Source organism: Thunnus albacares, chromosome 6, assembly GCF_914725855.1.
Source record: "Thunnus albacares chromosome 6, fThuAlb1.1, whole genome shotgun sequence".
In the NCBI taxonomy this organism is placed as follows: domain Eukaryota; kingdom Metazoa; phylum Chordata; class Actinopteri; order Scombriformes; family Scombridae; genus Thunnus; species Thunnus albacares.
In genome coordinates, this window is record NC_058111.1 from 16,596,783 (window position 1) to 16,608,640 (window position 11,858).

Genomic DNA, 11,858 nt, shown 5'->3' on the forward strand with positions numbered 1-11,858 from the left:
AAAACAAGACTCTAAACACTCACATACCCTCATATGGACAGAGAAAAAAGGTGATGGATGAGGGGTGGTGAGACCAGAAAGGCCCTTTTAGATTATTTTAGGACTCAATGGGTAACATTATTAAGCATTTCCTCTTTCTGTTCTTCCTCTTTACCTCTCTCAATTATATCTTTCGCTGAAAGATATCAAGCATCAAGTATGTATTCTTGCTCATAGGAAAATACGTAACATTCACAGCTGGTGTAAATGTTTACTCAACACATGAACAGATCCACTACTGCTTTCGTCATAGATTCTTTCCATAGGTATAAAAAGCGTTACAGATACTAACTGCCACATTGCAGTTCGGAACAAAATACTATAAGTGATTACCACAGGTTTCACACTGCTGCCTGGTGCAAAGTTCATGACATATAAATCAGTCTCAGCTCACTGACCTCGAGAATTCTTGTGTTCAGCAGTGAGTCATATTATAAGTAACCTAACTCTAAGTCAAAGGATTTTAGATAGAGGGAGAGAGATAATGAAGAGAAAGTTTTTAAAAAGAAATGAAAAAGCTCCATTGTGATGCACATTTACATTATGAAAAGACATGGATCAATGTGAAAATAAAACTGTTAAATGAAGACTGAGGTATGTGACATGTTTTATGGCTGTCTCCCCACAAAGTCCCCACTTCCTTGAAATACAGCACAACACTGGAAGAGTATTCAAGTTATTTCAGCATCTCAGGAGTATAAACATTGATATTATATCTGCTCCATCACAGTCGAGTGTCTCTCCACCCCTGAAATCTACTTCCTCCATGCACGTGTGCTGAACCAAACCTCCCTCCTCCTACGCTGTCTTCCCCTTTTTTTTTAGTAGTCATCCCTTTCTACTCTCTACTTGCTGACATTTTAACTGTGGCTGTCAACGGCAAATTATCTCAACCAGAAAAAGCATCAGACAGTACACAGAGAAGAAAGAATAAACAAACCTTCTTACATTGGCTGATAGCTATCCTGTGTAGTGATCTTTTGAGCGCACCATGTGGGACTGTAGTGGTTTGGCTTTGTGTCAGCAGCTGTAAAGAGTCTCTTCTGAAGCTCGTCCTCTGACCCTCCTGGACTGATCTGTGGAATGGTTCTGTAACTCTTCACCCACTGGACAGATATCTTTCACAAGGAAGACACACCTCTTACCAAAAACAACAGGTGAGGTCATTACTATTTACATTTCTGATTGTAAGATGTCTGGGAAGTATACTAGACTTAAGAAAAAACGCCTCAAAAAAAGTAAAAGTGAAAATGTTAAAAATGTGAGGTATGTTTTCATGTTTTTCAAGCAGATTGTTAAGAGTTTTCATTTATTCTGAAACCTCACTTGCTTTGCTAGTTTTCTTTTCGTCTCCAGTAGACTGCTGACAGGGAAAGACAGCATGCTTGAGGCTGTGTGAGTCAGCGTTGAAAACATAATTAGGCTAGAAATGTTGTATCTCTGCAGGGTTGAATGTTTTTCTGCGGCTCTCCCAGCAGTGGTTACCAGTACAGGCTGGAGAGTACAACAGAGAACTACTTAACAAGAAGAAAAAGGGGAAATTCACAGGAATGTACCGTTGGACTATGACATCTCCTGAAACATAGTTTCGGTATTAGGGAGGCAAGCTATGAAAGATAAAATACAACTTTTTTTTTCATTTGGATGTTTGGAAAAAAGGAGATTTAGGGTGAAGCACATTCCACCTCTTGACAGAAACACTGATGTTTTGCTCTTTAAAAGCATCAAGGTCATGTAATAACAACCTGGCTTAGTTCAGTTTGTAATATTAATAGACATATAGTTGGCTCAGATCGATTAAATGAGAGACTGAAGGTTGGATCAGCTGTGTAATATAGGCCTGCATTGGGATTATGTGATAAAATAAATTGAAATATTGTTTAACATGTGAAAAATCGACAATGATTAGATAGAGGAAAGAGGTAATAACCTATACTGATCATAAAAAGCAGACATAAAAGTATATGACATAGATAGAACAAAGTCTTTACAGTTATAGGCCCATTGTTAGTAAGAGGGGAAGATCACTTAGCAGCCAGACTGATGACTAATGGACAGACTATGAATAATTTTTACAAATGCTATCAGGTTTGTGAGCGCAACTTTCCGTTACTACAGTCACTCGAGTTTCCCTATGTTCATTATCTGATATGTTATGAATAATCCATTAAATCAAATCCCTTATCTACAAACCTGTACACACACACACTTACACAGGCACACATTATCATTTTCTAAAGATGGATTGACTCTAAATGGCTTCTCCATTATTGAGTTTGGATGGGACAGCCTATCTCTGGCCAGATGTTAATGGCATTATATGCTTCCTGAGCCTATAAACACACCAGGGCCAATCCTAAGCAATAGAACAAAACATTGGAAAAAAAAGTATCAAAGAATGCCCCTGAGATACAGAAATAGCTACATATACACAGAGCACAGGTTTAATTTCCTAATGCTTAAATCTTAGAGAGACACAGGAAATTGACAGAATAACGTACAAATAAAAACTTTTTCTTAAAGTGAGCTTGTCATTTTACATAAAAAATAGTAACCATGTGTTGTTTTTGTAGGAAATAACTCAAGGAATCTACATAACGAGAAAATGGTGACTTTATTATTGCCCATTTTCTGATGACATTTAGATGTGCAGGCAGTCGTTTTTGTCCTTTCTGTGCCATTTTGTGTCCAGAACATTTTGAGCAGGAAGCAACACAGACTAATATCTGGGATGTGCCTGCATAACAGGCAGGAATCACACCCACAGCTTTATGATGGAGCAGGTCTGACCATGCATCTGCAGAATAAATCAAGAACAGCATTAATTAATTATTTCACACAGTGCATGAAGTTCACATTACTCATTCTTTAAGCCACAGTAAATATTTAACCACCTCTTGTCTGGAGTTGCCCAAGTCACCTGTTCTGATGGTGGTCGTTACGTCAGTCAGTCTCTGTAAGGATACATTACATTTAAATTAGCATTAACAGTTTGAGTCAGACTGTGGGTTGTTTTGCCCCCCACAGAATCACAAATTCTCATTGCGCAGATACATAAGACTTAAGTTATATTAAGCACTGATTACAATAAAATGCAAATGCTCCCTTAGCGCGTTCAGTCTGTGCTGCCCCTTCCTGCCACTCAGATTTAGACCATAGAGTGCAATAAGTCCAACAATTTCTTGACAATTTAACAAAAAGCAAGGGGGTTTCTAAATCTGATTCATCTGATATAAGGCATTAGTTTCTCAATGCTCTCAGTTTCCATAAAACCAGAAGATTTAGAAGGAAAATATGCCTGACATGTTTACTCACTAGAGAGCAGATGAGGCCAAGAAGGGGATTTTGGCCTCTCAGTTTCTACCGTGGGTGTAAACTGTTATCGTCAGGGAGTATGACTAAGCCTGTATCTTCTCTACAGGTGGGAGACTTCAACTCTCCACCCAAACACCAAACTGTAGAGAGGACAACAAAATGATTTTGTCTTGAGCTCATTGAACCATGTAGTAGGATGGGGGATACAAAATGTCCAAGCTGTACTATGAATTTTAAGGTATTATAAGGAGTAAGCTTGTGTCACCTGTGTCACTTTGTCATGTTTTTTTACACTTGCAGGTGAATTTCTAATCAGAAAAGTGACAGCAAACTGAAGCAACAATGAATGCCTCATCAACAGCAACAACCCAAAACTCAACTGAGTGTGTTGATATTGGTGCGAGCTTCATTAGTGACCTCCTGATGACTGTTTACATCCTGGCTTTTATCTTTGGTTTGATCTTCAATGTGCTGACGCTGGGTCCCATTTATCAACAAGTGCGGAGGCAAAATGTTTTGGGTATCTTCCTGCTGAACCTGTCCCTCTCAGACATGCTTTTCCTCTTCACCATACCCCTTTGGATATATTATTACCAAAAGGACCATCACTGGAAGCTAGGTGTTCTGAGCTGCAGTGTAGCCGGCTTCTTCTACTACTCAAACATGTACATCAGTATCTACCTACTCTGCTGTATCTCTGTGGACCGCTGCCTGGTGGTCACGTACCCGCTCCGCTCCAAAACCCACCGCACATCACGCTACGCCTGGGTACAGTGCGCCTTTGTTTATGTTGTAGTGGTGGTGCTGCACATCATGGTGCTGTACTATGACAATCTCACATATGCCTTTGATGAAGCAAACGACAATGACCGTTGTTATGAGACCTACCCGATGCAGAGGCCTGTTGCCTTGTTCAACCTGCTCCGAGTGGGCATTGGCTTCCTGCTCCCCCTGCTGGTGTTGGCTGTCAGCTACTGGAGGGTGCTAGCCACTGTAGGCCAAAGTCCCGGCCTGAGTGCCCAGGCTAAGAGGAAGGTCCGAATGCTGTCTTTTGGGGTAATCGGCATCTTCTCAATTTGCTACGCTCCATACCACATTCTCCTGCTCGCACGCTCACTAGTCTTCTACCAGAGTGACAACACCAAACCTGATGGAAGTTACTGCCAGTTTGAACAGAAAATGCATTTCTACTTCTCATGCACACTGGCACTGTCCAGTCTGAACTGTGTGGTGGACCCTGTGTTGTATGCATTGGTCAGTAACGGAGTCCAAGAGGAGGTGAAACTCTGCTTTAAGAGGTATAAAAGGACACAGACAGAGGACTTTGTTCTTACTGCATCTAGCAGAGGAAAGCCTAATAGCAATTTGATATGAAAAGCAAGCTCTGTGTGTGATATGTGGGTGGAAAAATCCACCTGCGTACTTGTATGCCGTGTGTGTGTGGATGTGCATACATATGATTATGCATAATACTGTCGCTGTACTCATGTCATGTCATCTTCAGTGTTAGCGAGTGAGTAGCAGGATTATTTGCATCCCATCAACCCTTCGTATACAGACAATCAGAAACCACATTGCCTCATTTGTCTGTTTTTATCTTCCCTCATATCCTGTACATAAAAGAGAGGGATGAATAAGTATCTCTGAGCTCGGTAATTGGATTGTAGTCCCAGGTTCTGCTCTCCCAAGAGATCTCCAGTTGCAACCACTTCTGGTTTGTGGATGGACACTGCTGGAGTTGAAGAGCCCTTGCGTTTTCCCTCCAATCTAAACAAGGATACTGTGACTGTGATTGTGTAAACCTGGTATAGCTGAAAGTACATTAACTTTAAAGCATGACAAAAAAATGCATTGATTAGCATGACCGTGTGTCCTCAATGTCTGGCTGTCAGTGAAGCATGTTGAATGTAAATCCAAATAAACCAGTGGTTTGAACAGGTGCTCAGGTTTTAGGCTGTTTAGTTTATGCAGAAAATATGTGATGTTCAATTTTGCACTTTTAAACATTTTAACATTTCTATAGGGAGGGAAGGGGCTTAGCAAATGGTGAGCCCATACATCCAAGCACTTAGCCATTACCATCACACATAAAGGTAATCATATTGCCTGCACAGCTGTGTGCTGCACGTGCCAAGTGGCTGCACAGGCTGCAATCAAGAACCCTGTGTGTGTGTGTGTGTGTGTGCGTGTGTGTGTGTGTGTGTGTGTGTGTGTGTGTGAGAGAGAGAGAGAGAGAGAGAGAGAGAGAGAGAAAGAGAGAGAGAGAGAGTTTTATTCTTTTTTTGAAGTGGTGTAAAAATGTTTTTGTACAATGTTATATACACCACAATATCTGAAAAGATGAGGAAAAAGAAATGTACTATACTTGATATATGATATAGACTATATGATATAGGCCTACATAGAATAAAACAGACAGGCAAGTGAAGAAAAACAAAGAAAGAAAGGAGGGAGGGAAGGAGAAAATGAATTGACCACATCAAGGCTGTTATTGCTTTGTTTTATATTTTGTCTATTTTTCATACAGTGGCTCTCTAATGCATCAATACAGCTCTTTCTAGTGCACATCAATATATCACCAGTGGAGTGCCTGGCATGTAACCAGTATGAAACCTGAGGCTTGTACAACCTGTTCTCTTCCATTAGAAGACTATATTGCGGACCTCTTCATCTGTGTATTGCTCACGGCATATTGCACATCATATACTACTAAAATGTAATGACTAATATTGCTTTGGTGGAAATGTAATTGCTGCCTGGATTATGTTTACTGGCCATATTTTGTTTTTCCGGTCCATGAAAAGCGGATATTGTAGAAACCAATTTATAAAATGTTGCCAGTGAACAATTTGCCAATATGCTCATAACATTTTGCAGATAAATTCATTAAAAATGTTCCTTCATTATGTTCATAAGAACATAATCCTGGCAGCATTTCTTCTTTGCTTTTGCAAATTGGTTGTATATGAATGTAATCTTTAGGAGACAGGGTTGTATACAAGCCCACTGTTGCTCAGCGTTAAATACTTCAAGGATAAAGCTGTTGCTATTCTATATTCAACAGATATTCTATATTTCTTACTGGCAACAAATTCCATAAACACACAAAAACCAATTACACCTATTAGTATTGTATGTGTAGACAAAGCCTGATGTAGCTCATCTCTCAACAATGTTGTCCAAAAACTAATAAAAACATAAATGAGCCATACGATTGCACTGGGTGACGTGTTCTCTGTCATTACTATGAACAGGGGCACTGTAGTTTTTACTGAGTAGATCACACATACACCGTCCTGCTGCTTTAAATAGTCAGCTTCATTTCAATCAATTTCATCAATTTCAATCAATTTGAAAATCTGAAAACAGTTCCTATAACAAATAATACTGTTTTTGGAAAATACTGAGCCTTTTTAAAAAAAAAAACATCACAAGGATTTATTCTTCAGTAAGAACAAATGGGCTACAGACACTTTAGGGAAGCCAGAAAGGACTAACTAACTAAAGGACTAAAAGCAACTAATATCGTTGCTTTCGGTCCTCTAATGGGATTTGTTGAAACAAAGAAAAATACAGAATAATTCCAGCCTTTAACCTTACCATGTGTGTGTACAAGCCCGAAAATAATGTACCCAAAATAAGACTGTTCTACTGTTCTTCAACAATTTTCATGACCCTGGTCTCATTTAAAGAGTAAATCTTTAAATTTTACAACCAAAAAGTCAGAATGAGTATAAGTGATCCTGAAAACAATGCCACCAAGGCTAAAGTGTCCCACGGATGGGACAGTGTAGCTTAATAGATTAAAGGCAAGCCATGACTGGTGAAGATTTATCTGCCCCATCAAATTCAAAGACATAGCTCACTTTAGGAGGGAGACAGATGGATAAAAACCCTCTTTTATATGAATTATTGAAAGGTTCCCAAAAGATGTCCTTCCCTCATTCTATTATTTCACCTTAAAATACTCAATTTGAAGAAGCACCACCTGAAAAGGCGATATGACTCATTTTAACATTTTTATTTTTTAACATTTGCAAATGTTAAAATGCAGTCAAGTAGAGAAACGACCCAAAGCTGCAGTCCATCATCCCACTGCATTAGGCCCAAGATATTACAGATCCATTTTGTCCAGAGGCAGCTCTTAATGAGCCAACTCAGGCTGCTGCCAGACTTCTTGGGAAATCAATATGGTTTCATTGATTAGCTGTTCTGGCTCATAATGCAGGTCTAAATGCATTATATAGACAAGCTATTCATAGAACTGTTATTTTAACATTGAGTGTGTTATTTTAGCATTTGAGTATTGTGAATCATACAAAACAGCACTCAATAGAAAATAATTTTTAATTTCCTCCACCATAATGAGCAATCACTGTTAATCAGTTCATATTTCTATTGAAATGCTGCTCTCCCGCTGCTCTGTGTGTTATTAAGTGTGTCTTTAATGAAACAGCAAGTCTCAATAATCAAATTCAATATGTCTGAGACCTAATGCATTTCTGAACCACAAACCCAAAGTGGTTTATCATTAGATTTGATATTTCATTAGCAACACAATAAGCAGGATAATTAATTTTCACTGTGTTCTGTAACTACTGTCATACATGCAGCTATATTATATATATATATATATATATATAATGTTTCTACCTACATGAATAGATTTTCCCCCATAGAAAATTATATTTGTTTTTGTATTATTACTTCTTTCTTCATCAAATGTTTGCTGGGAATTATAGTCAAGTCAGATCAAGTATAACGTATTTGTAAAGGCCAAAGTCACAAATCTTCCTCAGAGGGCTTTATAATCTGTACTCCCCCTATCCTTTAACCCTAAATATGGATATGGAAAAACTCCACAAACAAACAAAACATCATTTCACAGTTAAGAAAGTGTGAAACCTCAGGAGGACCAACATGGGGGGATCCCTCTTTCAATACAGACAGGCATGCAAAAAAGGCTGTATATACAGGCACAGTATATATAACACAGTAGAAGAATTAGCATGCAGAAACAAAATGACAATATTAAGTCCATGTAATAATTACATTTGAAGGCAAATACATTTAAGAGTTTCAGGTAGAATGTAAAAGAGTTTGGAGAGAAGACTGTGTAGATCAAAAGATGTTGAGCAACTTCGAGGCTACACTGGTACTAGAGAGTTCCTGCATAAATACTTGCAGAGACTAAACACACACATGCAAGAAGCAGGGAGACAAAAAAGAGGTAGAGAGAAGAAGAGAGGCTCCACGATGACTGATGGTGCCCATTTGCTCTTGACTGTTGGACAACCACAAGGTTTAATATAATTTAAAGCTGCACTAATCAATATTTAATTCTATATTAACAATGCATCAAACGATCCATTACTATATAGAGTCGCTCACAAACTTGCAGAGACTTAGTATCTAACTCTGAAGTTTAACCTTCACACTCTCTTTGTACAAAAATGTGTATCAGCTGCACAAACACAACAAACCCACACATTCATGCATGGTTATAGGCTCATGAAACACTTGTAATAGTTTTCAGGCATCAATTAGGACAAAATAAAGACACAAAACACTTTCCCACAGTTTTAATTCACAGACAGGAACTAAAAAGAACTCAGCATGACATATTTTAAACCTGTCTAAATGTAACGTCTGGTTCTCAGTTGCATCACTGTGCTTGCACACACATGCAATACATGTGGTTGTGTGAAACATACACAACCACAATATTTTTTCATCATTAATTTTTTTTGATAACTGAAAACACAGTCAAAGTAAACAGCAGAGTTTATTAATGCTAGGTAACCAAATACCATAACCCACTTATATATATCAAAACTGAGCAAAACTAATTACAGGGAAATACTGTTTAAATGATATTTCTTTTTGTTTATTTGAATAAAAGAAAGCATATTTGTGATTCAGTGCTAGAAGTGCTTCATGATATCTGAACTATGGATTTACACTGTTGCAACAATATCCAATTTCCAGTCATGGTGGTAATTTTATGGTTCTGGTTATTTGAAATAATTGCCGGCAGTATACTGTGAATATTCTTTTGTTTCATGTAACACCTTTACAATCCATTAACTTCACTATAACAACTTGCCACAGCTCATACAGCAGCCCAGGGGACAAACAAGTCTAAATCATCATTGTAAGGAGCTTTATGAACAAGTCTTTCTCAGAAGCCGCTAACCCTTATCTCAGTCGAAAGTTTGTATCCATTTATTGCAATATAAAACAAATGAACTGGAGCAGCTCTCGGCCTTATCCAAACAACTGAAGTGGCTGTGAAAATCTTCAGAGCTCTCATCTTTTGTCTTCTAACCAAGGCAAAATTCTGCATCCTGTATTTACCATGTTTTGTGTTGTTAAAAGTGCACTCTGCATTTATGACAGGCTTACATTAACAAGATTTCTGACTGCTTCTTACTGATGATGTGAGAGACAGAAGAATGACACTGTAATAATGGACTTTAACTCCAACAGTGCAATCATTTGACTTTGAATATACTGCACAAGATGTTTATTCTTTGGTCATGTTTGCCCTTCATGAGCTCTGACCATTGAAACGAAAAGCTACAGCAGCTTACTCACTTTATTGACACACAAATGTTATTTCATTATTCCATGACCTGTTTCTGTATTAAAGATGCAATATGTAAGAATCACAAATTCCGTCTCATTAATGACACCTGTGGCCGTTAAGTGAGCTGCAGTCAGCATCTTGTTGCTCATGCTCACATGAGTGCTCACACTCTGTCAGCGCGAGCAAGCAATGGCACTTACATTATCCAGCTCAAACCACAATATCACAATATATATCACATACTTTGCAGTAATGTTAGCTTAACTGTCCATGATGTTAGCGGACTGCATTTCTAAGCTAACATTAGCTAGTGATGCACCCTGTCGGTGCTGAGAGAGGCAAGGCACTGCCAATGCATGCATAAACATCACATCCTTTGGATTTTCCTGGCAAAACCTTCCAGAGTCCTTTGCATAGAAATGAATCCATAGGCTGTTATAGGCAACTGAGAAAGTCGAAGAAGGTCTCATTTTGTTATTTCTTTGCATTCTGTTGATAATTTTAGTTAATTTTTGAATGTTTTAAACTAAAATTCTTACGTAATTCTTACATATTGCACCTTTAATGGATATAGGCCATTACAATGAAATCCCCAGTTGATGCCCAACTTATGAAAAACAACACAATTTATGTTTTTCCTCAAAGAACGACATTCCAGTAGATGATAATCTCACTTTAACTCTTTCAGGCCCTGAAAGCCATAGCCCATTCTCAATCAGCATTTTACTCAGAGCAGAGAGTTTTAAGGGTTTTGGTTATTTCACATGATATATTTATGTAATTCTGTTTTTGTCTGTGCTCCTCTTACAAGTTTGCAGTTGGGGAATATCACACAAGTTCATGCAACAAACAATAGCAATGTTTGAATCAAAATGTGATGACAGCAGTGGGGTTGTTTGCTTATGTTACCAGCACTGTCAATCAAATCTGATCAGGTGACACCCACAAAGTCCTAATGACAACAATGATCTGTTTTTGTCTGCTAACCTTACTTAATAAAATTCACCAAAACTTTGATTGCTGCTTATTCAGTCATTGATATTTATAAAGTGAGAAGGAATATACGCCATTTTAAAGATTTTAATGTCATAATTATACTTTTTTTGTGGAAAGAACCATATCAGAAGCACATTATTGTTCAAAGCAAAGTATTTTTATGTCTTAAAACATGTCTGAAGGGGACCTTTAAGATTTCAAACTAAGTTGCAGGGGCTTCAACTGTTGATTGACACTGTGTGTGGAATTAAGGCATATCAAGGTGAAAATCACCGTTAAAACATCTAACCTCCTTTCTAAGGAACAAAACTGTCTTGCAGACCCTTTCAGAGAAAGTGTCAGGACAAAACATCTAATTCAATAGAGCTGAATGCAGTCTCAAGGTTCACTTAAAGTGGAAGCCAGGACAACCCAGCTGCTGAGCAACAGACAGCAAAATAATCAGATTGTTAAAAGGTAACTGTTGGCATCAACAGCATAGGCTGGGGGGCTTGCACCAAAGCTACACTGGTGAAAACTGTCACACTCTGAATAACAAAGTGAACAGAATTAATGTTGCTTAAATGAAATTCAGATCACATTAGCCAGTTCTGGAGTGAGTCTCTTAACAGAAGAAGTGTCGACTTGATATCGAGGCTCTGACAAATAAAGAAAGCATTAATCATACTTGATGGAAACTCAGCAGGGGTGGTGGCAGCACAGCAATGCTTATGGGTGACATGTTTCGAATCGTTAAAAAATCGTAACAACGTTACGGTTTTGTTTACTGTTGCCATGACGATTAAGGTTGCATAACTTTAAGGAAGTATTAACTACATTTCAGGTGATAATTTTAACCCAAACCATGATCTTTCCCTAACCCTAACCAAGTGGTTTTTGTGCCTGAGCCTAACCAGACCTTAACCACAGCACTGTCACA

At 38.2% G+C, this 11,858-nt stretch overlaps 1 protein-coding gene across 1 annotated transcript; it reads left to right on the top strand.

Annotated features, from left to right (window-relative positions):
* On the top strand, positions 1-6,009 carry gpr184 (G protein-coupled receptor 184). Its single transcript, XM_044355177.1, has 2 exons — positions 1-1,196; positions 3,655-6,009. Exon 2 carries the CDS (start codon positions 3,697-3,699, stop codon positions 4,726-4,728), a length of 1,032 nt encoding a protein of 343 aa, XP_044211112.1. The 5' UTR covers positions 1-1,196; positions 3,655-3,696; the 3' UTR covers positions 4,729-6,009.
* The last annotated feature ends 5,849 nt before the right edge of the window (positions 6,010-11,858 follow it).

Coding starts and splice junctions, on each gene's coding strand:
- gpr184 (XM_044355177.1), top strand. CDS start 3,697: ATGAATGCCTCATCAACAGCAACAACCCAAAACTCAACTGAGTGTGTT.